Raw genomic sequence first — 27,051 nt, forward strand, 5'->3', positions numbered from 1 at the left:
GCTCAGGGAGGAGAGGGGGGAGACTAGCACATCAGAATGCAGTGGAGGCGGAGGCAAAGAGCGAGGCTGAAGACTGCAGAGGGAGCCCCCAGATAGAAACGAGGTGTCAGGGATGCCAGGACTAAGCCTAAAGGGGTTGCAGAGGGCAGGCCGTGCTCAGGCCCTAGACAGGTTCTCCTGGTCCAGGGGTTATAAACTAAGATGTCTGGTCACCCAGAGCCCCCCGGGCGCTCCTCGGGGCAGGGACGGGTCTTCTTAAGCTATTAAGAACTGACCCGTAACGCTTTACAAAGCAGGTAGATGCACCTGTTCTGTTTGGTCGCCACGTCAACACCCTACGATAGGAATTTGATTTTTACTTAGGGATGAAGAGCTGGGATCAGAACCATGTCCCTTGCAACGTGTAGCTGTCCTGATGCCGAGACTGCGGAGACACCACGCGAGCTCTAGGGAACCCTGCCCCACGCTGCGGGTTCGCCGCAGGTCCGGGGCGGACCTCGGCCAAGCAAAGAGCTTGGAAGCAGTGCGCACGCGCGCCGCGCTCCTCTTCCGTGACTCCGACTACAAACCCCAGGATGCACCGGGCGCCGCGGCCTTTCAAACCGGCCAATGAGCAGCCCGCAGCGCGTCCGCCGCGGCGCGTTTAAACCCGGGACGGAGGCGCGTCGGCCGGAGCGTCGCGGCAGCTCTGGGTGAGGGGGCACCATCGGGGTGCTCAGGCGTGGCAGGCGGCTCGGGCCGGGGATCCTGGGGGACTCGGGCGCGGCAGGGGCTCGGCCGGGGGGCCGCGGGTTTCCCTTGCGCGGTGCGGCGAGGACGGGGTCGCCCTGGGGGCAAACCAAAGCCCCCAGCAGTCCAGCCCAGGAGTTCGGTTGTCCGGGTCTGGATCCGGGGCGTTCAGGCCTCTCTCGGACGGCGCCGCCCCAGAGCTCCCGGCCCGGAGGCGTGCGAGCCCGGGGTGTGCGTCGCGGAGGGCCTCGGGCTGCGGCTCAGGTGGCCTCTACCGGCATCCCCGTCCCTCCCTGACCCGCCGCGGCCGCCAGCCCCCTCTGCCTAGTCCGAGCTGCAGCGGCCCACGCTGCGGGGCTTCCCTGGGGCTGGAGGAACCCGGGGGCTGGAGGAACCCGGGGCCTGGGCTCTGACACCCGCTCACCTTCTTGCCTCTGGTCCCAGCAGTGACTTCTGACAGCCCTCGCCGCGCAAGGAGGGGACGGCAGCGACGTGCCTTCAGCCAGCCTGGCCCGAGAAGCGGAGATGGAGGTTCCCAAGAAGGATGGTACGTCCCTGTGACTACAGCGCTGTTGGTTCGGGGAGCTCAGGGAAGATGCAGGTCCTGCGAGAACTCGTTTATTTATTCACGGCTCATCCCGTGCTCTGCACCCGTTGAACTCCTGGTCCCTGTCTTCAGGGAGTTTGCATCCCTCTAACTTCTTTATTTTCCGCTTTTCTACATTCCCTTTACCCCCCAGGTTTAACTTCTGTCACAGCAGAGATTCTTGTCGGTTTTATTTACTGCAGTGTCCTCAGTGCCGGACACTTGATAGGCACTCGGATATTTGTGGAATCGGATTTGAGGTTGCCTTTTTTTTTGCTTGTTGCTGGTTTCTGTTGGCCGAGACTTGTTCAGGATCTTGGCCACCACGTTAGTGAGTGAGCCTGGTCTGTAACTTTGCTGTCTTGTTCTGTTCCTGTCAGGTTTGAGTGTGGAGGTGACAGCAGACTCACAGAATGAGTTAAGGGCCACGCCCTCTTTTTCTGCTAAAGCGTGTTGACATCCTTTATCCTTTGTTCTTCACAACACCCATGCGAGTAGACTGGGTCTCCCTGTATCCTTAACTACTCCATTCTGCAGAAGCCATCCTAGAGGATGCCAGTCATCGGTGCTGCTTCATTGGATCTAGAACAGTATTTGCCGCTGCAGTCTTCTCCCCCTTCCTCTTCTATCCCCCCTTCCGAGGCCCTTCCATGTGCCCGCTGAATCCCCCGTTGCTGCTTCCTGAGGCCTTCAGCCCTCTGTCACCTTCCCTTCGCATCCTTAGTTTTTTGCCTGTCCATTAACTCACGTTCATCATCGACGTGCAGATAGGTCCCATTATCTGACTTGTCCCATATCCTCCGCTCCCTCTCCACACTGCCGTGTGCCTCATTCAGAGCCAGACTTCAAGAATCTTCACTATTTTTTCACATCCTTCAACCTCTGCCAACCCCCTGTGCCCCGACACTCCACTCAAGCTGCCTTTATCTGTCACGGAGGACATCCGTGTTGCCAAATCTGCTCTCATTTTTCTGTCCTCTCAGTAACCTTGGACCTTTTCTCCTTCCGGAAACTTTCCTTGCTTGGCTTCTGAGGCATCTTGGTTTTCCTCCTGCCTCCCTGGCTGGTGTACTTCCATCTCTTTGCAGACTTCTCTTCCTCTCTCTGGGACCTGGTCTGGGGTCTCTTTGTACTTCCCCGCACAGGTTCTAAGACAGTCCCACGGCTTTAAATCCATTCTCCTTTCTGGTGGTGCCCACATTTTGTCTTGAGCGCAGCCTCTCCTCTGAGCTCTGGCGTTGTGTGTTCACCTGCCCTTGTACTTGGCATCTTCACATAAATGTCTCCCACCTCTTAACTCAGCAGGTACCTGGCTCCCACCCCATTCTTAGCAGGCTCTTTGTCTTTCTAATGGAAGTAAATTGCCTCTCCATTCACCCAGCTGTGAAAGTTGTGAAGCTGCCACATTCCTTCAATCATCAGTTATTGTCATTTCCACCATATAGCTTGGATCCATCTACCCCTTTCCAGTTCCACCCAAATGCCACCACCTTGGTCTCAGCCATGTTAACTCACCTCCACCTACTTTTTTGTTTTTTTAATATTTATTCATAAGTATTTTATTTTATTTTATTCTTCAATATTTATTTATTTATTTGGTTGTGCTGGGTCTTAGTTGCGGCAGACAGGCTCCTTAGTTGCAGCTCACCAGCTTCTTGGTTGTGGCACATGGGCTCCTTAGTTGCAGCATGTGAACTCTTAGTTGCGGCATGTGGGATCTAGTTCCCTGACCAGGGATCAAACCAGGGCCCCCTGCACTGGGAGCGTGGAGTCTTAACTACTGTGCCACCAGGGAAGTCCCTACCTACTTGTATATTTTGCAGAGTGTGCACTGTAATTTCCAGTGTGTGCACTGTAATTTCAGTAGATACTACCTGCTTCTTTTCTGATACACTGTACACAGCCCCCAGGGTAACCTTTTAAACATAAAAGTTAGAGCATATCTCTCTTCTGCTTAAAACCCTTCAATAGCTCCTGTCCCACTTTGGGTAAAGTAAAAGCCTGTCATGGCTTGGACGCTGTCCGGGATCTGATCCTACCTATGTTTCCACCTCCTCCTGCCACTGGCCACTTCCTCAGAGGTGTCCCCACCTCCACGTTGGCCCCTCACCACACTGCCTTTCACTTAGTGTGCCCACTGGACAGTGCACTCCCAGGGGAGCACATGGCCCGAGTTTGCAGAATGGACAAGGCAGCCAGCCCAGGTCACTCGGAGCCAGTCGCGGAGCCTGATGTAGAAGGCTTTTCCCCTGACTCCCGGTCCGGGATTCCTTTCTCCACAGCAGACAGATGGAAGTCTGTAGCAGTGACCTGTAGAAATGACTTCCTAGGTTCAGACACGTAAAACGTGAAATGTACGTCTCCATCTCCTTTTTATCCCTCAGCTGCCCAGTTACCACCTCCAAAGGCCCCTGATGTCATTGGCCTCCTGGGTGGTCCAGACCTAACTTGTGCGAGGCCAAGGCAGTGTGTGTCATTGAGCCCCTTTCTGTAGCATATAGAGCTCTGTTCTGCATCTTGGCTTTTACACCTAATTTATCTTGATGATCTTTGTAAATCAGTATATGAAGTGTTACTTTTTGTTTTTTTGAGCCTAAGTAGTGTTCCATTCCGCTGTGGGGCTGTGCTGTACTCCTCTCTGCTATCCGGGAACATTTAGTTTGTGTCTGTTGTCTTGCTGTAACAAATGCTGCTGCAATAAATAACGTGGGGGGAATCCCCTGGCGGTCCAGTAGTTAGGACTCTGGCGCTTTCACTGCTGAGGGCCCGGGTTCAATCCCTGGTCGGGGAACTAAGATCTCACAAGCCGTGCAGCGCAGCCAAAAATAATAATAATAATAGGGGATACTTGACAGCGGGAGACTTCTGGGTCAAAGTGTATGTGCATTTCTTACTTAGTAGATACTGCCAGGTTACCCTCTGTAGAGCTGTAGTAACTTACAGATCAACCTTTTTGATTTTTAACAGTCTTATAAATGAAAAGTGGAATCTCCGGAATCTCAGGATTTTTCATTACTCTTATTTTTGAGTGCGGCCGGACTTCTGGTCATATATTTAAGAACATGTCATTTTATCTCCCGTAAATTTCCTCTGTTCATATCCTTTGTCTGTTCTTCCGTTCTGCCTTAGTTGTTTCCTTACAGCTTGCAGCACTGTTCACCAGTTGGCCCTTTGTGACGTGAGCTGCACGTGTTCTTTTCCCTGCTTGTTTCTTTTAACTTTGCTCATGGTTATTTCTGCCATGCAGAGATGTTAAATTATTAATATATTGGACTGTCAACTTTTTGTTTTATGGCTTCCAGTTTGGTATCATAGTTAGACCTCTGCACACCAGGTTACAAAGTGATTTCCCCATGGTTTCTTGTTCCCTTAGGGTTTCATTTTTTCAGTTAAGTCTTTGACTTATTTGGAATTTGTTCTGGTATGGTATGAGGTATGGATCAAACTTTAGATACATATATTTTCCCCCCTCAAAAAGGTTATCAAGTTTATCTCAATACCATTAATTGAATAATCCGCTTTCCCCTTTTATTTGATATGTTACCTTTATGATATACTAAGCTTTTTTTTATATCCATGTTGCATATTTCTTGTTAGGTTTGTTCTTAGGTGTTTTGCATTTCCTTGGTGCTACAGTAAATGAGGTCTTTTCTTCCACTGTATCTTCCGTTCTTTTTAGATGTGAAAGGTGTTGTTTGTTTGTTTGTTTTTTGTGGCTGTGCCGTGCAGCATGTGGGATCTTAGCTCCCCGACCAGGGATCAAACCCGTGCTGCCTGCATTGGGAGTGCGGAGTCTTAAGCACTGGACCACCAGGGATGTCCTGAGAGCTGTTGATTGTTGTGTAATAATTTAGTCAGCCATGTGCTTTTATCCGTTTACAATTTATAATAGTTTTTAGTTGATTTTCTTGATTTGTCTTGTGTCTGTAATCATAGCATCTGGGCATTGTGGTAATTTTAACCTCCAAATTCTTTCCTTTGTCTAATCGTGTTGGTTAATGCATCCACCATAATGAAGAATTGTGACCGTAGATGGCCTTGCCACGCTGCCAGCGTTAAAGGAACTTCTTTAGTTTTCCATTAAGCCTGATGTGGGCTTGCTGGTTAATTTATGTGTAGATGGTAGTCAGTAGTGCTGTTCATCAGTATTTCTGCTTTTTTTTTTTTCCTCTTGGATACATGGTAGAATTGTACTTCCCTGCCCACTTCAAGTTGGATTTGCCTCAGATGTCCAGTGAAAGGGGAATGTTATGTGTCACTTGTAGGTCTTTTAGACCCAATGTGGAATTTGCTATTTCCCTTTCTTCTGCCATGAAGACCAGCAGCGCTTCGGATGGTGGAGGCTCCGTCAGCCTGGGTTCTGGAGTGAGGGGGACATGGAATGGGGCCCTGGCAGACAGTTTGAGTGAGAAATACAGCTTTGCTGTTATAAGCCACTTGAGATTTGGCGATTGTTTGTTACTTCAGCATAAGTTAATCTATCCTAACTGATAATATGTATTTGCTCCTGGCTTTAGGAGGAATGCTTCTGATGGTATCCCATTAAATCTAATTTTGGCTTTTGGGTTGAAATGGGTACTTCCTTATATGATAAAATATGTCTATTACTTTCTTTGTAGTTCTTTTAAAGTCAACAGTGTATGTTGCGTTTTGTCATGTGCCTTGTCAGTGTATGTGGAGGTGACCCTGGCTTCCCACTTAGGTCTAGTAATGTGATCATGCTACTAGACTGTGTGAAACTAAACTGTCCTGCAGTCCTGAGGTCCTGGCTGAACCTCGCTTGGTCATGATAGAGGCATCATCATCGACTCTTAATGTGTTGCTGGGTTCTGTTTGCAAATATGCCTATTTAGGACTTTTATGTTGACACAAGCCAAGTCCTTAGTTTTCTTTCTAGAGCAAACTTGGTAGGTTTTTGGTACGGTTGTGCTTGCTTCACAGATGCAATCTGGAAGGTTTCTCTTTTCCTGTCCTCTGGAGCAGTATAAATGGTTTTGGAATGACATGTTCTTGAAAGGTTTGATAGAATCATCCTGCGAAACTGTCTAGGACTTGTGCTTTTTTGGGGAGAATGGCTCTTTAATGTTTCTCCAGTTACTTTGTGATAATTGAACTATTAAGATTTTTTTTTCTTTCTTTTGGAGTCAGGTTTGCAAATAAATCGATTTTAATCATTTAAATACAAAAAATATTCTATTTCCTAGAACATTATCTCTGTCAGCCAAGTTCTTAGGTTTATGTGCACAGAGTTGAGCAAACTAGCTTATGAATCTTTTAATCTCTTTCTCTATTTCTCTTTATTTCTTCTGTGCAATTGTGCTTTCTAGCTTATCCTTGATTAGGTAGTTAGGATTAATTGAATTGACTAAGTAGGACCTAATTAGGCTATCAGTATATTTTTAAATTTTATGGTTTTGATAAGCATGGTGCATTGTTTATTAGGATCAAATAAAGTAAGATTTGTGAAAGTGGTATCTGAAGTTTATAGTATTGAAATAGCAGTTTATTGCATTTTGATAAATGTTTGCCGAGTCCGGGCCCTTAGCTGGACATTGGGGAGTTTGGGAGAGTTAGCAGGCATTTGCTGTCCTGGAGGAGCTTACAGCCTGGTTGGTGAGAGACATTTACAGGATGGGGTGCTAAGGCAGAGGTCCGGCCGGGGGCTGCAGGAGCCCTAGGGGAGGACAGGAGTGGAGTGGGGTGTGAAGCTGGAGGAGCGAGCGGCCGTCCCAGCCGAGGGACCCGCTGCCCCAGAGCCCGTGGTCTGTCAGTGGAGGCTCGTGGACACGCACGGCTGGGGAAGGCACTGTGGTGGACAGGGCACGGGGAGCAGTTTTATCTGGGCGTTCAGGATGAGCTCCAAGGAGAGGCGACAGTCGACAGGTATGCATGGAGCCCTGCCGTGCGCTTGAGTAACGCTGAATTTGCTTCTGAAAGAGGACTAGGTGCACTTCGTACATGGGGAATTTAATTCTAGGGGAGCTGAGGCAGCTGGTCTTTTGAAACTGTTCTATACCAGAAAACGACTTACCTAGTCTTGCAAAGCTATTCCGATGACTCGGCGAATGCATTTCCGATTATATCTTTAAAATAAGGGCTGAAAAATAAGGACTTAGGCTTTGGTGGCAGCTCAGCAAACACAGAATGGCTGATGCTGCTTTTAAAAGGAAATGGAAAAAATAAGATAATCTAACGCCCCTTAAGAAAATGTGGCTATTAAAATAATGATGTCACACTTTTGGAAGTGAGATTTCAAACTAGTTTTGACAGCTGTAGAGACTATGGTGATGTTTTCTCGTTAGCAGCCCATCCCTAAAGTAACGACTGACTTTCTCCTCCCCAGATACTCTTCTTTTGGCTGATGAAAAGTTTGACTTTGATCTCTCATTGTCTTCTTCAAGGTAAACAAATGAGTTTTCTTCCCTGGCCTTTGTATAACCACGTTCAGTTAATCTTTCATTTAAATGCCCGTGTTATTAATAATCCTTTTCTGATAAAATAGTGCCAATGAAGATGATGAAGTCTTTCTTGGACCTGTTGGCCATAAAGAAAGATGTATTGCTGCCGGCTTAGAATTAAATCATCAGATTCCTGAAGAGCCTCCTCTGCCAGCATCTTGGAGTCCTCTGACTGGGGAAAAGTTTGTGGAAGTTTATAAAGAAGCTCACTTACTGGCCTTACAGATACAAAGCAACAGCAAAGCCAAGGCGACCCCAGCTGCCACGCCCAAAGGCCCCGGGAGCCAGGCAGTGGAAGGATTCATACAGGAATCAAAACTAAAAATACACCTCTTTGAGAGGGAAAATGAAGCGAAGAAAAGCCCCAAGTCACTGAAGAGGGAGACGTACCACCTGCCGGACAGCCCCTCCAGGGGACCGCCGCTCTGGGGCTCCCAGCCCCCCTCGGGTGCGGCCCTGCCGGCTGCTCCTGCGCAGGCGAGCCGCCCCCAGACGCCGGGGCCACCGCACGCCTCGTGCTCCTCTTTGCCAGTGGAGCCAGGCGCTGCTCACCCTCCGGACCAGGCTGGCGCTCAGAAAAAGGTCACCAGCAAATTGCTGCTGCCGCGAGCCTCGTCTCTTAGAGGAAAAAGCATTCCCTCGGCCCTGGAGAAGGTAGCCACGACCCCCAGCAGCACATTTATCTGGGGAGCCAGCCGCTGCCGTGCTTCTGAGCCCGCTTGGTTTGTGCCCTAGAACAGAAACTGTTGTGGGGAGGAACCTGGGAACGCAGCTGCTCTGAGGCCCCGAAGCGCAGGCGTGGGAAGTCCAGGAGCAGCAGTGCCAGTGGCGCGGAGAGCGGGGCTTGGGGCGCGTGGGCGGGGCTTGGGGCGCATGGGCGGGGCTTGGGGCCCGTGGGCGGGGCTGCCTCGCTGCTGTGGTGACTTAAAAACACCTTCTCCTCAATTCTGTTTGAGATCTTGCCTTCTGTTTTGTTACAGCACTGGGCATTCCACCCGTTAGGGATTTTATGTGCGTTAACAAGCAACTTCTTCCAAAAATCCCCCCTCTGGGAATGGCCATTGGTCTCCCTCCTTAACCATGACTGAGTTTAGATTGTTCCCTCCCAGGCATGAGTGGATGCAGTGCCTTGGGAGGGGGCAGTGGGGTGCGGCCAGCCATCTCTGGGAAGCGGGAGTCCGAGCGGCTCTTGTGGGAGGGCTCTGGGGCAGCAGAGGGTGGGTGTCAGATTACAGCCGCCTCCTGGGTTTGCCTCAGGGAGGAGCAGCTTGGAGCCTGCCCTGCGCCCTTTCCCCGCTCCGCTGCCCTGGGCAACAGGCTTCAGCTCTCCGAGCCAGTGAGAGAGGAATGATGCTTTGTGGGGTTGTTAGCAGGTTTAGGTCGATGCAGAACACCCAGCAAGGGCCTAGAAAATCGCTTCCCTCTACGAGCACATCTCCGGAACCACACGACTCCCTACTATCAGAACCCAGCATTGAACCAAGCTGAAAGTGGGTCTGGCATGCAGAGCCCTGCACCAACGGGGCGTGCGACCATTGCTTCCCCAGGGCTGAGACTGCTCCTTTAATCATGCAAACTCCTCTTCCTGGAAATCATTTGGATGTAAATTTCTGAAATGATGTTTCTAGAATGAAAGCAACGTGGTTCTGTGCGTAACCCGTGGACTCAGGACAGGGAGTTGGGGTATAATTTTGCTTCTTCTGGGTCCTTTTATTTTCCTGGTCCTAAGTAGTGCTCTATTGCCAGAGAGCTGAGTTTTTGGTCAGTGAGGAGTTAGTTGGACCCCTAGGCAGCGGTTGAGCTCACTTGGGCACCCCCATCACTCCCCACATTGTTTCTGTGGGGAGAGTCATTCACATCCAGAGTGACTCACTGACACAGGTCACCCCTGTGAGGATCGCCTCTAGACACAGCTGGACCACTTGATTGTACTATTTAGAAGTGTCTTTGCAAGGCAGCTGCTAGGATGGCCGTAGTTAGGAGAAAAAACAACAAGTGTTGGTGAGGATGTACATCGCTCATGGGACTGTGCAGTGGTGCGGCCACTGTGGAAACAGTTTGGCTTGGCAGTTCCTGGAAAAGTTAAACATAGAGTTATCACATGACCCAGCAATCTCCACACTCTGGCATATTCTCAAGAAAATTGAAAACGTATGTCCACGCAAAAACCTGTGTAGCAATGTTCATAGCAGCAGCATTCATAATAACCCCAAATCAGTACCAACCCAGATGCCCATCAGCTGATGAATGGATCAGGGAGATGTGGTCTCTCCGTGCGTGGAGTATTTTTAGCCATGAAGCAATGGAGGGCTTGCACATGGGAAGCTACATACAGATGACCCTGGGGACTAGGTCAGTGAAAGAAGCCAAGCGCAGACGGCCCCATGCCGCACGGCCTCAGGCACAGGAAGTGACCGTAATAGGCAGGCCCCGTTCTAGAGACAGTATGTCTGTGGCTGTCTGGGCTGGGAGGTTGGGGGAGTGCGCAGTGGCCGCTAATGGCCACGAGTTTCTTTTAGGAGCAACAAAAATGGCCTACAGTTACATTGTAAGTGGCTGCACAGCACAGAGTATAAAAACCACAGACATGCACACTTTAAATGGTGAATTTTATGTTACGGGAAGTGTGTCTCAATTTAAAAAATGGTGTAAAGGAAAGAGAAGGTTACTGCTTTATGAGCTGCTTTTGCTTCTTATGAAGTCTTCGTGTGAGGGGTTGCTTATGGAAGCGTGGATTTGTTCCATGAATGCCCTTGTACCTGAATGTCAGGAATTTGTTCTCTGTTGGACTCTGCTCAGTCCTAAATGAAGATTTATTGCAGTTAAGCAGCCCCTCTGGTGGAGGGCATGACCATTTAATGAATGATTCCGTTCTGTACAGCATTTTAAACTTTATGTAACTGGAACCAGTTTCCTCATTATCACCCTTAAATATGAGTCCTGACTGAGGAGGCGCTCTAGAGGAATTCTTCCTGTTAATGGTCTGTCTTGGTATTATTTCGCCCTGTGTTCAGTGAGGAAGCCAGCTCCATCACCATCCTGTCTGGTAATTTGGCGGAGGAAGTGAGCCGCCATATTCCTTTCCATCCAGGTGATGAATTTTATTTATTATTGTATTAATATTTTTTTGGCTGCGTTGGGTCATCGTTGCTGCGCGCGGGCCTTCTCTAGTTGCAGCGAGCAGGGGCTACTCTTGGTTGCAGTGCGTGGGCTTCTCACTGCAGTGGCTTCTCTTGTTGCGGAGCACGGGCTCTAGGCACGCGGGCGTCAGTAGTTGTGGCACGAGGGTCAGTAGTTGTGGCTCGCGGGCTCTAGAGCGCAGGCTCAGTAGTTGTGGCGCATGGACTTAGTTGCTCCACGGCATGTGGGATCTTCCCGGACCAGGGCTTGAACCCGTGTCCCCTGCATCAGCAGGCGGATTCTTAGCCACCGCGCCACCAGGGAAGCCCCATCCAGGTGATGAACTGAGGACCATGTGTTGGGAGATGGATGGTGGCTGCAGTTGCTCTAACTGAAGCCTTCGTGTATCTGTACATTGTGAAAGACTAAGTAGTTCTCACGTTTCAATTTACAATTTTTCAGCCCATGAAAGAGAAACCAGCTGGTCCTTCCAGGATGAAAATCCTAAATGAAAAGGATTCCCACAGCAGCGTGCCCCCTGACAAGCCATGTGCCGCCCGGGACATCATCGCTAGCTTGCCAGCTGGTGGAAACCACGTGGTCCAAGGCAAGCGGTCGCTCCCTGTTCCAAACAAGGTGGGTTGGCCAGTGCCGAGGGGGGCTTTGGCCTGTGGTCGAAGGGAATAAGGGGACGCTTTGTATACAGGGGACGTGTCTTTTTGTTTTTTTTTCAGGCCGCGCCATGCGGCATGTGGGATCTTAGTTCCCCGACCAGGGATTGAACCCAGGCCCCCTGCAGTGGGAGCGCAGAGTCTTAACCTCTGGACCGCCAGGGAAGTCCCCCACGTGGGATGCGTCTTGATTAAAATCAAGGTTAGGGAGGTTGAAAATAGGTTAGGGAGGTTGAAAATAAGACCCGGTTGAAGACAGGAGAGGCAGCTTGGCGAAATGCAGGGCACACAGGCCTGGCATGCGTGAGGGGCCGGCCTCTGCCCCCGGGGAGCCGAATGGACTGAGGAACGTCAGCCTCTCTGAGCACAGGGTCTCCCTCACTGCGTCCGTGCACCGAGGAGATGGAACGTCGGTGCTCTGAAAACTGCAGCCCCTCACAGGCATGGGGACTACCGTCCACATCTTTGCTGTTTATTTTCCAGCGTTGAGCTGTGTGTGCTTGTGAAAAGTGCCACGTCACTGGTGGTACTCGTTAAGGCTGCCCAGTGCTGGGCCTCGCAGCTGTTGACTCCGTAGGCCAGGGTCCAGGCCCCAGATCTGCCGTGAGCAGGCTGCCAGGGGTTCCTCACGCAGGGCTTTGTCGGCCACTCCGTGGGAAGTACTGCTTGACCTTTTTCTTCCTTAAATTCAAGACAATTTGTAAACTATTAAAAGCCATTTTAAAACCCCACTTTTGCAGTAATAAGCCATGGGTAGTAATGAAGTCTTTGTTTTAGTTTGGGCTGAAGAAAACCATGTTAAAGCCACCTGGATGTGCTGGCAGTCTTGCAAGAAAGTCCTCCTCAGGGTCCGTCTCGGGAGTGAGTGCCAGCGTGTGTGCCTCTCCAGCGGCTGGCAAAGGTAAGGCCGGCCCTGAGCGCTGTCCATTCCTGCCAGACTTGTCACAGAACCACTTAGCAGAAGGTTCTGGAAGGCTTGCTGTGGTCTGGGGCAGGGGAGACTGTTGGGGTCCCTGTCCTCCTCTGATGGGCAGTCCTGGTTCAGGGTAGGATAAGCAGTCACAAAGTGGGCACGCTCTCCTGGTGCCAGCGGACCTGGAAGGACGCTGAGGCCGGCCTCAGTCATGTGATTAGACACAGATTTTTTTAAAGTAGGTCTGTTCCAGATCGTCTAGGGCATAGGATCCCTGTAACTCCTGTGTGTGTATTTAAGTCTGTACTCCCAAACCTGTTTAAATTCAAGCTCCTTTTTAATCTTTGCAAGCCAAGGGTGCCATCTAGCGGTAGGGAAGAAACCCTAGGAGGCTACGGGGAGAGGCATTCGACTTCCTGCTCTTTCTTTAGGACGAAACTCTCTTCAAATTATATTGGCTGTGTAGACTCTGACCATAGGCTAGGCAGCATGGTGTGCATTTTGTATACAAAACGTGAAAAGTCTAAACTCCTGGATGAGACTGATCTGATTTGGAACCCTGTTAGTTGGTGGTTAAGAGAACTTAAGTTGTTCCTGTATCTTTACAAACTGAGGGGATGACACCTCCCTGGCGGTGTCCTTGTGGGCCTTAGAAGAACCACGTAAAGTCTCATTCCTGTGTCTCGCATGTGGCATGTGTTCAGTGAAAGAAAGTTCCATGACATTAGGTGCTGTGAGGTCTGTTTTGCTGTAATGGTTCTGGGCATCAGCACCATTTTTGTTTACGATTTCTGGTCCTGCCTCTGGGAAAGGTTGAGACGGATTGAGGGGAGGCTTCTGGTGAGTGTATATTTCTCTGTTGTGCGTAGCAGAATCACCAGGGTCAGATTCCATAGTGTGATGGGGAGAGCACTGTGAAACTGTTAACACGGTGTAACGTGAGCTGTGGCTTCAGTCATTCTCTTAAATTTCTCTTAAGAACCTTTTACCAGATTGAGCTCTGTATTGCGTATGCTGGCAGCTGAGTATTTTCACCCTAGTTTATCTACTATGCTGATTTAAGTAACGCTCATAATTGATATGACCTAACTTCCTTGTAATTTAAAGGAACCGACCAGTGAGGACTGTCTTCTCTTCATGTTTCCTCCCCACCTCCCTGGCTGGCCAGGTGAGGCATGTGTCTAGACCATCCATTTTCACCTGTTCAGCTAGGGTAGTTTTCTGCTGTCGACATGATCAATGAAGATAGGAGAGCTTGAACTTACGTATCCTTATATGCATCTTGGTAATTGTGTCCGGAATTGGCGCCTGAGACTACATTCAGCTAAGCCACGAGCAATCTGGGTTGTCCCGTGTTTGAGGATGTTGCCTGATGGACATAAAGAATATTGTTCATATGTCATATTTTTTTAATATGGAAATCACCATGATAGAAATAAGTAATTTTCCTCATTTGAAAATATTTTAAGGTAGATTAGCATATCTTGTGTGTGTGTGTGTCAGAGAGAGAGAAATAACTTCATCATTTAAAAGTAACATCGGCTTGAGCGATAACCAGATTTTGTGTCTCCTCTTCCAGCGAAGCCAAGGGACCGTCCAGGCATTCCTGCGGACAGTTCCCAGTCCAACACCAGCCAGTCGGGCAGAACGGGGCTTGTCCTGCCACGGCTGTGTCTGCAGCCGGGCCCTGCAGGCGTGTCCTGCAGGCAGAGCCAGAGGCCCGGAGTTGCTGAGTCGACAGCGGAGCAGCCCAGGGCACCCACCAGAGCAGCTCTCACCCAACCCCAGAGTCCAGGACAGGGAGGCCCCGGGCTGAACTCTCATCTCAGTTTGTCACAATCTTCTCAGATGAATAAGACCGGGACTACAAGAAGGCGCGATTCCTGTCTGAATTCCAAGGCGAGGGTTATGCCCACCGCTACAAATCAGTTTAAAATTCCCGAGTGTTCTACTGGTAAGTAATAGATGAACTTTAATGTGTTTTTATTTTTTTATTTATTTTTTAATGTGCTTTAAAAATATTGAACGAATTATATTTAAAATTTAAAAAATTGTTGGTTTTGGTGATGGTGGTTTCTTTGCTTTCGTTTTACTTAAAGCACTTTATATATGTCTTCTAATTCTCCTTGTGTTGGATAATTCAGTGAACTTCTTACCTTGTATTATATTCCTGCCCTCTATGTAACATGTCATTGTCGCGTGGCTGCTCTTAAGATTTTCTCCTGTTATTTCCCGCATGTCGATTATTAGGTATTTTCATATGGTTTTCTTTGTGTTTATCCTGCTTGGGGGTTCTTGAGCTACTTTGATCTGTGGGTTGATATTTTTAATCAAATCTGAAAAAAATGTGTCCATTATTCCTTCAAGTATTTTTTCTTGCTTCGCCTCATTTCCTGGCACTCTAGTTACCTGTGTGGTAGGCCTCTGTATGTTGTCGTTTAGGTCACCGAAGCTGTGTTTTCCCCGCACCACCCCAGCCTCTTGTCTTGTGGTTCAGTTCTGATAGTTTCTACCATCTCGTCCCCATGTGTACACAGCTTTTTCTGCAGTGTGTCTAATCTGCCCTTGAGCCCGTCCAGTTAAATTTTCATTTCTGACATTATAGTTTCCCCATTTTTGTCCTCATGGTCTTTATGTTTTCCTTTGAATTCTTGAACATATTTCGAATGGTTGTTCTAAAGTCTGTTTCTTCTAATTCCATCTTCTCCATCATTTTGGGTCTGTTTTTATCAACTAATTTTTTCCTGGTTATGGTCACATTTTCCTGCTTCTTCACATGCTTAATAATTTTTTTTTAATGTTTATAGATTTACCTTAAAAAAATTTTTTTTTAATTGGAGTATAGTTGCTTTACAATATTGTATTAGTTTGTATTGTACAGCAAAGTGAATCAGCTATACGTATACACATATCCCCTCTCTTTTGGATTTCCTTCTCATTTAGGTCACCTCAGAGCACTGAGTAGAGTTCCCTGTGCTCTACAGTAGGTTCTCATTAGTTGTCTATCTTATACATAGTATCAATAGTGTATATATGTCAATCCCAGTCTCCCAATTCGTCCCAGTAACTTTTTATTGTCTGCTAGACGTCATACATTTTATATTTTTGTATGTCTGGACTTTGTTGTCTCTCCTTAAGAAGTTGAATTTTCCTTTGGCAGGCAGTTAAATTTCAGGAGAACTTGATCCTTTCGGGGCTTCTTTTAGAGCTTTGATGGGGCGGGTCTTGGCCTTTGCTCTTGGGATAGTTTAGCCCCGCAACTAACGTGTGGCCTTTCTGAGCCTCTCCTGAGTGTGCTGTGTCCACGAGGTGTCCGCTCTGGCCAGTTGGTGTGTTTCGCAGCCCTGCGTGGTGCTGGCAGTGTTCCTAGTGGTGGTTCTTGTCTCTTTGGGAGTCCTGCCCCCTGTGCGTGCTGCTGCTCTCTATGCAGTGAGGACTCGGGGTCCCTCTCAGGTTTCTAGAGCTCCTTCTCTCTCTGTAGCTCCCTCCTCTCTAGTACTCTACCCCTCCAGTTCCAGCCTCCTTGGGCCCTCCCCACCGGCCCCGGCATCCTGGCAGCGCTACCAGGCAGAAAGCCCTGCATGGTGTCTGGCAAGTAGTAGGCGGGGCGTTTGGTCAAGGTGAATTAATCTGATAAATGTATATAATGCAAGGAGTTGCATGGAGCTGATGAAGGGGGAGCGCAGCTCTGGCCCCCTCTCTCAAGCACATGCCTTCTAGTGGCTTGAATGTTTTGAAGTTGTCAGCTTCACTGGCCAGTACAGGTGGCCTTTAACACGTGACAACCTCACTTGAGTTACTGCTTATGTAAGAATGAGCCGTTCTTTGGAGTGTTGTCCAGTGCTGGACACTCCTTTAGGTATAAGGGATGTAATGGTGAGACAGATATCCTACTCGTGGAACGTACATATTAAGAGTAAAAGATAAGAAATGTCAAATAAGTATACTTTCAGATCATAAGTGAATAAAAGAGGATGGGGAAGAATTTAGATAGAGCGGTGCTTTAAGCTTAGATGGCCAGTGCAGGCTCCCTCAAGAGGTGACACTGAGCTGAGATCTGAACCATGAGGAGAAGGCAGCCATTAGAAGAGCCAGAGGGGGAACGGTCCAGGCAGGAAACGGCAAGTGCAAAGGTCCTGAGGCAGAAAGATGCTGGACGAGTTCTGAAAACAGAACGAAGGCTGGAGTGGTAGGGAGGTGTAGTTAAGTTAGGGTTAGGTTCTGCTACAAGCCCAGAATAGCATTGGTTTTCATCAAGATAGATGTTTAGTTCCCTCTCACTTGAAAGTCTACGTAAATTTTCCAGAGCTGCTATGGCTCTCGTTGTGTTAGGGGTCCGGGCCTCTTCCATCTTGTTTTGCCATGGTTAGCTTCTCTTCCTCATCATCTAGTATGGCTGCACCAGCTCCAGCCCTCACACCTACCAGCAGGAAAGGTGAAATAGGTGAAGAACAAAGCCCTACCTTCCAAGGATACTTACTGGAAGTTGCACATGCCACTTCCTTCTGTGGAAGTCATTGCTCAGGACTTGGTCACGTGACCACACTTACCTGCAGGCGATGCTAAGGTATGGGGTCTTTCCTACACTCAGCTAAAATGTCTTTCTAAGAAGAGGGGAGCAGATACTGATCAAAACCAGCAACCTCAGCCCCGTTAGTGAGCGAGGAGAAGGGTAAGAAGAGACGGAGACGGAGAGGCAGTCAGAGGCCAGCTCGCCTGGGCCGTGCGTGGAGGTGGCCGTCGGCATACCCGTGCGAGAGCGGGTGCCTGCGAGGGTCTGAGCAGGGAGGAGCATGACCTTCAACAGATCCCTCAGCAGAGGGAGAGACAGGCCCTGTGGCCAGAGTGGGAGCAGGGAGGACCATGCCCACGCCTGGCTGGGGTCCAGACGAGAGATCGCGGAGGTGGTGGCAGCAAAGGTGAGAAGGGCTCCGACCTGGGGACGCTCTGGGAGACCAGGAGGCAATGTGGCCTTGGGGACTCAGAGTGACCCCGAGGCTTTGGCAGGAGCACCATGGTGATGGAGGGCCGGAGGGAGAGCAGCTCGGGGTGGAGACTAGCTGTCCAGTGTGGACCTGTGGAGTCTGCAGTGCCCGCGGGCTCCGTGGGCCGGGTGTGAGCTTGGACCTCAGAGGAGCAGCCTCAGCTGCAGGTGAAGTTTAGCTTTCCGCCGCGGAGAGCCTGGTGTGTTTGCAGACACGGACGCCCTGACAGACGGGGCCTTCGGGGCAGCCCCTGGCGCAGGGCCCGTGGACTGCGTTCAGCAGCGTTTGCTTCCTCTTCCCAAACGCCCGCAGCCCGACACGCCTCTGGCCAAGGTGCTGCTGCTGCCTGGCTGCCGACTGGTCCCCCACCGCCCGGCTGTCAGCCGTGTGGAGCCACAGGACTCCTGCCCTCCGCTGCCCAGGCGGGGCCCTCAGCCCTCGGCCCTTCTGACATCTGCACGCTCGCTGCGCAAGGCTGTTCCTGTTGCTTCGCAACATCAGGTCCATAGCGGGCACACCTGTCGTCGTTCGTCCTGGGCCGAGTGGTTCCACGAAGTCTGCCCGCAAGGCTGGGGGCGCGACCCTGCTGTCGAGCACGTGCAGCTCTGCCCGTGCGGTGGCCGCTCACTCTGGCTGCCGCGTGACCCTGGCTGTCATCACAGAGGAGCCATGGGGACGGTGTGAACAGAGCCTGCAGCAGAGCCTTTAGGGTACAACTCTCTGAAAACACTCTTGGTTCTGAGTGTCATTTACCGTGACTGCTTCCAGGAACCACATGAGGGACGGAGACCTGGGGGGACCGGCAGGCGTCTCTGTGGATCAGAAGCTACTTGGAGGGAAGAGCACCTGCAGCTCCGGGAGGAAGTAATTTCCAGGCCCTTCGGACTCGGGCCCTGGACTAAGCCTTGGTTGACTGGGGTATAATAAGGGCACTTGAATAATCTAAAATTCCACAAAAATAGTTGCCCTCCTGTGCACTCTCTGGAAGCTCCTGAAGAGTCTTCCACTAGGATGAGGGAGGAAACAGGAAAGAAGAAGTTATGGGGCCTGAAAAGCGGGAACCCAACACAGGAGGCGGTGAGAGTGAGGGGCGCAGCCCGGTCTGGGAGAGAGACCTCCAGGAAACGTGTGGGCTTGGAGCCCAAGAGGCAGCCACGTGGAAACGCTCCCAAAGACAGAGGTTGCAGGACATTTCGTCACAGGCCCCCAAACAAGAAACCAGCAAGAGATGGAGGCAGTTCTGTTTGTTTTTTTTTTCCTTTTCTAAAAAATATTTATTTGTTTTGGCTGCGCCGGGTCTTAGTTGTGGCACGCGGGATCTTCGGTGCGCCGTGTGGACTTCTTAGTTGTGCCATGCGTGCAGGTTCTAGTCCCCCAACCAGGGATCGAACCCGGGTCCCCTGCATTGGGAGTGCGGAGTCTTACCCTCTGGGCCACCGGGGAAGTCCCTGGAGGCAGTTCTTACGAACTCGAGGTACGGGATGGATGGGCACTGCGAGAAGATGGGCTGTGTACTCCATTAGACTCAGTTGTCAAAACGGAAACCCTGGAGGGCAGGCGGCCGCATGGATCGGGGCCGTGAGACTGTGAGGGAGCTGGGATCATATCATGACATCTCAAGGTTTTGAAAAACGAGGAAGTAGCAGGCTATGTAATTTAGAGATGGAAGGTAAACACCTCAGGAAACAAGCAAGGTGGAAATAGGGTAGGTGTGGCTGGAGGCTGCCATTTTGAATCTCTTGTTTTTTTTTTTTGGTGTGTGGGTCACTTTGATCCGATCAATGTTTGAAAAGAACAGGAGGTGGAAGATGAGGATAAGCACATACGGGCAGCTCTTTTGAGAAGATTTGCCGTGAAGAGGCACAGAGACGTGGATCGGGGGCAGAGAGGGAGGACGGGGCGAGGGGGCAGGTGCAGGTTGATTTGAGATGGGGGGCCGGGGGGGAGGTACCCGTAGCAGCAGGGCCTGGGCCTCTCCTGCCTCCTTGGAAACCCGGGCCACCTTCCCCTTTGGGGCTGGGGTCGGCCTCTGCCCTTGGCTTCCAAAACACAGCAGGGTGCTGCCAGGGGGCCTGGCACCTGCGGCTTTGGGGGCCCCCGGGTGAGTCTGGGACTTGGTCCCCGTGGATGGCGGCCCGGGGCTCAGTCATCTGAGCCCGCTGGTCGTTGCCTTGTGACCAGATGAGATCACACATGCAGAAATGCTCATCAACCGCCAGACGGCACATAAATAACGTCACGTCTTAAGATGACCTCGTGCCCTCCCGGTTCCCGAGAGCCGAGGTGGTGGCGGGCTCTGTGGGGCCCGCCTGGAACCCCCGTGTTGGCGCCGCTTCTGCAGGCGGGGCTCACGGGGAGACCCGACGGGGTCGCTTGCTGAGTCCCGCCTTGTCCCTCGGGCCACTCCTTCCCCGTCTGGGGATTAGCCAGGCTGAGGGCAGTGGAGGGACCAGGACTCTTCCTCCTCTGCACCCGCTGGTTGGGCACCACAGCCCTGCCTGGTGGGTCCCCGGGGAGGGAGGACATGTCCCTTCCCACATGCCAGGGCCGGAAGGTTTTCCCTCCGGCTTGTCTGGCCTTCGTCTACTTTACGTGCCGTCTTCGCTGCATCTTGGGAACACGGGACACTTAGAGGAGGACCGCCTGTTTGGTGAAGGCAGATGCGTCACCTGCCCCGCATCTGACTGACCGTCACTTCCCTTCTCATCTCAGGTGAACCCCTGGACGGTGCGACACCAAAGTCCTGTCGGGCGCAGAGGCCACAGTCCTGCACGTCGGTGGGGAGGTACTGAGTCGGTCTGCTTCCTCTTTTTTTTTTTTAGCTTCTTTATTGGCGTATAATTGCTTTACAATGGTGTGTTAGTTTCTGCTGTATAACAAAGTGAATCAGCTACATGTATACATATGTCCCCATATCCCCTCCCTCTTGCGCCTCCCTCCCTCCCTCCCTCCCTCCCTATCCCACCCCTTGCAAAGCACCGAGCTGATCTCCCTGTGCTATACAGCTGCTTCCCACTGGCTATCTGTTTTACATCTGGTAGTGTATATGTGTCTGTGCCACTCTTTTCTTACGAGAACAAACTGAGGCCCCTACTAACTTCTGAACCCACAGCCTGGCTCCACGTGCCTGGCCTGAGCCTGGTCTCTTGGAGCCGCCCTCGTGTCCCTCGTGGTGACGGCGGCCCCAGACTCGCCTCCGGAGCTGGGAGTGCCAGTCCTCAGGCTGAACCTGCAGTTCTCCAGCCAGACCGCCCAGCCCCCCACGGAGGTTCCGATCAGTGGTCTGGGGTGGAGCCCTGGGCCTGCAGGGTCTCCCAGGTGACTCGTGTGCACCCCATTTGAAGACCACTGGCCTGGCTCAGCCACTCAGACTCCGGTTTGAGTCCCAGTGCTGCCACTGTGTGGTCTAGATCTAGTGCAGGTTACCGTTCTGACCGCGTTTCCCCATCTGTCCAGCGGGGATGGAACCAAGCACAGCACAGCAGTGCCGCAAACAGTAAGAAAACACGCGTGCGCACGTGTGCCTGCCTGGGAGTCATTCACACGAAGGGCAGCCCCTCCCCTGACTGCTTTCCTGCTGCCACCTTTACTGCCACCTGCTGAGGTGGGTGGGCTGCTCCCCCACACGTCTGGCCCTCTGGTGACCGGGCCCTGGCCCAGCTCTGAGTGCTGTCACAGTGGAGGGACCCTGGCCCAGTGCAGCTCAGTCCTGGGCCCGTCAGCTGGGGGCGGGGCAAAAGTGAGGTCACTGACCCACAGGAGCACTGTTCCCAAGGCTGGGGTCCCGGCACCAGCATGTGGCCAGGGTGGGAGCGCTGCTTCGGACCTTGCTGGGGTGCGGCGGGCAGGACAAGCGCCGGAGCAGGGCCTAACCCCGGGTCCGCCCCAGCCCAGCCTGGGCCATCCGCCACTCTGCGCGGCTCCGGGCCTTCATTTCCTTGTATGTGAACTTGGGGGGCACTTCCTGGGCTTGGGCCAGATGCTTCCCTTACAGTATCAGCCACGCTGAGCCGCCTTCCCGCCTCGCACAGCGGCTCAGAGCAAGACCCGACCTGATGGCCACTGGCGGCCTCGATTCACCTCTCTGTGCCTCGGTCTTCTCGCCTGTACAACAGGGAAACGGTTCCTACCTGCCAGGGCTACTGTGAAGCTTACATTTGTTTAAATCTGTCTTTATTTTCACTGGAGTTCGTGGTGGAGCTGCCAGTGCTCAGCAGTGACGGACGTGGGGCAGGTCCCGGAAGTCTGCAGGGCGCGGCAGCTTGCTTACAGCACCTCCTGCCCCCGCTCCTGCGGTGACTGTCTCTCAGGGGATGTTAGTCTGCGTTTAGACTCTCCTTGAGCATGCGGACTGTCCTTGGTGGACGATACGTGTGCCATCTGGCCTCCCATGGGCTCCACGTGGGCGGGAGGCCCTTGACTTTATTTTAGTTAATAAGATAACAGTTTACTTTATTCGGTCTCTCTCCTTTATCAACAACCAAACAAACTGACAGTGAGGCAGGATGCGCTGGCAGGTGAAGCCGCAGGTATCGCCAGGGTGGGAAGGAGAGATGCGTGGGAAACAGGCATCCGGTGCCCCGAGTCACTCACCTGTGTTCACACCTGATTCAGGGGCCTTAGACCCAGGAGCAGGTGCACACAGGGAGAGTGCTTGTCAGCTCGCGTGCCCTGCCGGGCCCGCCCTGGGTCTGGACTTCCTTGTGGAAATACTTAACGCCAGCAAGAGGTGACTTTGAGATCCCTATGAGCTCCCATGGAGAGCATTTCATGATGCCACCCATGATGTGCAGCCACACTGGATCAGAACCTCAGATTGGGCCCACTGAGGACCCGAAGCCCATGCCAGGGCTCCCGGGGGGTCGGTGGCCGCACCCCCTGCTCAGAGGACAGGGCTCTAATGGGCTTCGCTGGCCTGAATCTTCCACATTGAAACCATGGACTTTCTACTGCGTTAGCGCATGGCTGAATTGTTAGATTTTTTGTTCTGCTTAAGACTTTCGTGTTTCTAGGGTTGCTCACAGCACTCCTGCTAGATGGTCCTCAGCATCGCAGAGCCTTGAAAACAGCGTGAGGACCCCTGTGAGCAGGGGGCGCAGGTCAGCCCTGCCCACGCCTGCCAGCCGTCGACTCTCCAGCCTGCCCCTGGCGACCCCTAAAACTGTGCCCAGGGCTCTGGCTTCTCCCCTGCGTGTGTCTGCTCGGCGACTTTCTTCTGAGCCCCAGAAAAAGTCTGCAGTGAGGTAAGAGTTAAAGGCTGCAAAAGTCTGTGTCAGATTCATAAGACCTCAAGCGCTCATGTGCTGGGAAATCACGGTCGGGAAGCAGCCGGACTGGTTCATCACCGCTTCTCGGCAGCGTGGGGGAGCCTGGCCGCACTGCACGCCCTCCCATTGGTGGGTCTCTGCGGGGAAGGCAGGCCACCTGCTCCTTGGTTGTGTTTCTCTCCTGACGTCACATCCCGGGTCCAGGCCGGGGGCCTGAGCAGGCGGGGAGGATGCCTGGACCTCGTTACACCCTTGGGGGAGACCAGAGTCTCCCACAGGGAGGAGCCCTGGGGCAGAGCTGCGCACTCAGGAGCTGTCCTTGTGGCCGGGTTCCAGGGAGAGCCCCCAGCCTTGCCCTTGAGGGTTTCAGTCAGGGTGGCCACACTCAGGCTTCCTGGGAAAAGGTGCTGCCCACCCGCCTCTGCCCTGTCTCCCACTCGCTGGCCCTGGTCCTGCTTCGTCTGTGCAGGAGACTGAACGGGCACAGGGCGGCATCAGGCCTCGATTCTCTCCTGTGGCAGAGCGTTGGGAAAGGCTGGGGGCGCTAGTGCGCAGATCTGCCAGCAGTGGGTGTCGGGCATGTACATGTCTGTTTAGTTCTGTGAGGACACGGAAGACTAGAAAAAGAAAGTGCTGGGCTGTGTGTCACGTGGGGGAGAAGGGACGCCAGACAGTAAGACACAGGGCCATCGTGTGGCCAGTCACAGTGCTCTGTTCATATGCGTCGTAGGTTTGCAGGCGTCAGCAGAGGGAAAAATTCTTTCAAATTATTATGAAGCCTTTAAAATATTAAAAAGAAAAGACGCTGTATTAATTTACGGAAACTGCTGCTTTCCTCCTGTAATTCGGTTCCGAGTCATCGGGTGTCTGAGGCCCACCAGGCGGCAGACTCTGTCCTGGGCCTGGAGACGCGGCGGGAAGTGGCGGCCCGGCCGGGTCTCCCTGCACCGTCTAACAGGAAACACAGACACCAGGGCAGCATATCTGCAGGGTGACAGGTGGATGGGGACGGCCCCGCCGCAGAGTGTGTAACCAGGGCATTCAGACCTGTCCGCGGGCCCAGGCCTTCCAAGGAGGTGGCATCCCGGGCGGGAGGGTGGACGTGGCCGCAGCGCGTGGACAGAGGCGGGATGCCCGCACGTGGTCCTCGCTTGTTCCTCCTCTTTAATACCTTATGGAAAAAGGCATCACATAGGCACGTGGGATCCAGACTGGTAGCTGGCGCTGAGAGGGACCTCGGAGACCGTGCAGTCGTCCTGCAGGAGCAGGAACCAGAGCTGGCCGCTCCTCACGGGACGACGCTTCTCCAAAAACAGTCTCCCCGAGCCACAGCCAAACAAACGAGCGTCGCTCGGAAGTGTCCTGATGAGATGCCCTCTTTCCCTCCCGCAGAACTGCGCCAGTGAGAGAGGGTGACAGCAGGGCCGCCGCCGGGCCCTCAGGCTGGTCCCCGGATGGGAGCTTTCCTCCTGCGTCTGCTGTGCCACAGGCGCTTAACTTTTCTCCAGAAAAGAGTGATTTCATGTTTTCAAAAAGTGTCACCACAGAAGTAGCACTGGACGAAGCACAGCCACCTGAAGCTACAACACCCAGTGAGGTGAGAGAAGCAGACAGCGTTGACTTGTGCTGTCCTGGGCTCCCCCCAGATGACCGCGGAATGTCACCTGTGACCCCGGCTCCTCTGGTGCCAGCTGCACCGAAGGGAAGGGGTCGGGACCTCCCACCTCTGGAGGAGACAAAAGCTGTGTCTCCCCTGTTTCCAACCATGGAGATGGCCAGGTTTCAAAGGGTGGGAGATGGGAAGCAGGGCAGCAGGGAGTGGGTGAGCGGGAGCTCCAGCGTTGGCCCCTGGCAGGAGGGAGCGGACGAGCTGGAGGGCCATCGGTGCCCACTGCAGCCCCTCCCCCCACCAGGGCCCAGCCCAGCCCTCCTTCCTTGGGTTTCCAAACTGTCAGTCACGTGGGACCTAAGCAGAGGCCACTTGTCTTCCCAAGATGGTTGACAGAAGATGCTAGGATCGCCTTTCAGTCTTGTTTCTTGCCTAGGCTCTCCTCGTGGATGTCAAACTGGATCAGCTTAGCGTCACCCTGCGGGCTGCAGCCACACCCCTGGGCGACCTCCCGCTCATCGACTTCTGCAAGACGCCGGAGGCGAGCGTGGCTTTGGGGTCTGGAAGCGGGCCCCTGGTCGACCTCCTGACAAACACCCCAGACGCCGACAGGAGGGCTGTGGCCAAGCCCTGCCACGAGGTGGGACAGGTGAGGTGTGGCAGGGGCCTCGCTGGCTTCGGCCTTGGGTGGTCTCAGTTGGGTCTCCTCTTCCCCCAGGCACGTCCCGGTGACCCTGGAGAGTGGCCACTGGGGCTCCTGAGGGCGACGTGGCTCGGCTCGCCTCACCGTTAGCGGTGTGAGCGCACAGTTCGCCAAGTCGCGAGCAGGAAGCCACCCGGGAGCCCTCCCAGGGCCAGGGCCCCCGGGTGCTTCACGTGTGCCGCGCGAGCAGAAACGGCTGAGGAACTTGGTGTCTTCTCCCTCCAGCTGCTTACACACGATGGCCAAGGTGCCTTTCCACTGGGCCTGAGCCAGGTTCACTGAGCAGCTGGGTGCCGAGCCGCGGGGAGCTGGCCGCAGGCAGCCTGGTCTTCAGGGGACCAGTCCTTCGGGGTCTGCGGGCCGGGAAGGGGCGGCACGGACGCTCCGTTCACCTCTGGCTTCCCTCCTGCAGCTCATAGACTTGGCTTCCCCTCTGATCCTGCTGAGCCCCGAGGCTGACAAGGAAAACGTGGAGTCACCACTTCTCAAGTTCTGAGCGGAATGAAATCCTTTGCATTTCACTCAAAGTGACAAGAACAGTCAGTCCTAAAGTGGTTTTCCACCCTCAGAAATAAATTTTACGAGGAATTGTATTGGAAAACTTGAAACACAAAACAGAACCCTGAGTAAAGCTGCCGTGCCTGGAGCGGGGCCGTGGGGTTGGGGGGTGTTTGGCCACCTGAGGTCACTACCGGCCAACGACCTCCGTCCTCACGGCCCCCGTCCTCACGGCCCCGCTCACACGCTGGGAGCAGAGCCACAGTCGCTCCAGGTGAAGAATTTGTTTTGAACCTTTTGTATGTAAAATAGCAAGTGACTATTTTTAAAATTAAGTTTGTATGAAAAGTTAAACAGTCTAGATTAAGTTAAATTGTAAAATAAATGAAATGTATTAAAGCCTGTCCTGATGTTTAAGATTATCCTGATTTTCAAACATGCATAGCGATTGTTATTACTAATCAGTATGCACAATTTATATTATCCAGACTTGCTTTCTACAAAAGTGATTTTCAAAATTTAGTGTGAAGAAAAATTGGTTAAATGCAGACCCCAGGCCCCAACCCTCAGGTCCGGGGCAGGCCTGGTAATCTGCACTTTCACTGGGCACCCAGGTGATTCCGATGAGATGGGCCAGAGACAACACCTTAAGGGGAGGCTGCTCTAGGGAGGTGGGGTGCGGGATGGAGAGGGAAGCGTGGGAGAGGAGGGGCTTATCTGATACCAAGGTGACAGGAGGTGTACAAGGGACGGTCCCCTCGGGTGCGCGCAGCAGGAGGGCGGCAGGGTCACTGGAAGGCTTACTCCCTGCCTGGAGCTGTTCTAACTTACATTTGTTGAAAACTAGCTGGCCTGAAAGCCACTAATCCGTATAGATCATTTCTCACAGTCTTAATTCAGTGGCTTCACAGCACACAGTAGAAAAGCTGCTGATTGGACCTGCTTTGGGGGCTCCCATCCAGTGTTCCCAGCACGAAACCAGGGAACTCTGTCTCCAGAGGGCTGTGCTTGCACTTTCTCTGGTGAATGTCGTGAAGGCAAATCATCATTTGGAACGGCGACTCCCGTGGTATCAAGAGTAGAAAAGAGCACACCGTGGGTGGCACCGCCACACCTGTAGAGAGGGCGTCACAGGTAAAGGCGGGAATGCTTGGAAGTCAGAGTTCATAACTGGAGTCGTCCCTGGTAAACTAGCGGTTAGACTCCTGGAACAGGGCCCTCGCCCTGGGAACACTCCCTGGCCAGCTGGAGAGCCCAGAGGAGTCACGGCCGTCCACTCCTTCCCTCTTGTCTCCACTCCGGTGGGCAGTGTGGAATTCTAGAATCCACCGCAGGGGTCCTCAGCTGTCTGACCCGGCCCCCCATTTCACAGGGGAAAACCCCAAATCGAATTCATTCAACACACATTTATGGAGAATCTCCAGTGCACAGGCTGCATTTCTGCCGGGGGTCACAGTGGGTGCGAAGCTCACGCATCAGTCTTCTGGGGGCGTGACGGTGGGTGGGAGAGAG

General features: G+C 52.6%; 1 protein-coding gene across 4 annotated transcripts; it reads left to right on the top strand.

The window, feature by feature from the left end:
• The first annotated feature begins 594 nt into the window (after positions 1 to 594).
• Positions 595 to 25,941, top strand: GTSE1 (G2 and S-phase expressed 1). Of its 4 annotated transcripts, XM_049694606.1 has the most exons (11): positions 707 to 1,276; positions 7,659 to 7,716; positions 7,818 to 8,427; positions 11,356 to 11,529; positions 12,342 to 12,465; positions 14,057 to 14,431; positions 20,175 to 20,247; positions 22,475 to 22,705; positions 24,122 to 24,326; positions 24,775 to 24,987; positions 25,454 to 25,941. In XM_049694606.1, the coding sequence occupies exons 1-11, from the start codon at positions 1,255 to 1,257 to the stop codon at positions 25,535 to 25,537; spliced, it is 2,169 nt and encodes a 722-aa protein (XP_049550563.1). In that variant the 5' UTR covers positions 707 to 1,254; the 3' UTR covers positions 25,538 to 25,941. The 4 variants fall into 4 exon arrangements, with proteins under 4 accessions (XP_049550561.1, XP_049550562.1, XP_049550560.1 ...); XM_049694604.1 differs by lacking the exon at positions 25,454 to 25,941 and adding an exon at positions 595 to 692 and having other exon boundaries at positions 1,174 to 1,276; positions 24,122 to 24,913; XM_049694605.1 differs by lacking the exon at positions 25,454 to 25,941 and adding an exon at positions 641 to 692 and having other exon boundaries at positions 1,177 to 1,276; positions 24,122 to 24,913.
• The last annotated feature ends 1,110 nt before the right edge of the window (positions 25,942 to 27,051 follow it).

This window comes from Orcinus orca, chromosome 11, assembly GCF_937001465.1.
Source record: "Orcinus orca chromosome 11, mOrcOrc1.1, whole genome shotgun sequence".
Classification (NCBI taxonomy): Eukaryota; Metazoa; Chordata; class Mammalia; order Artiodactyla; family Delphinidae; genus Orcinus; species Orcinus orca.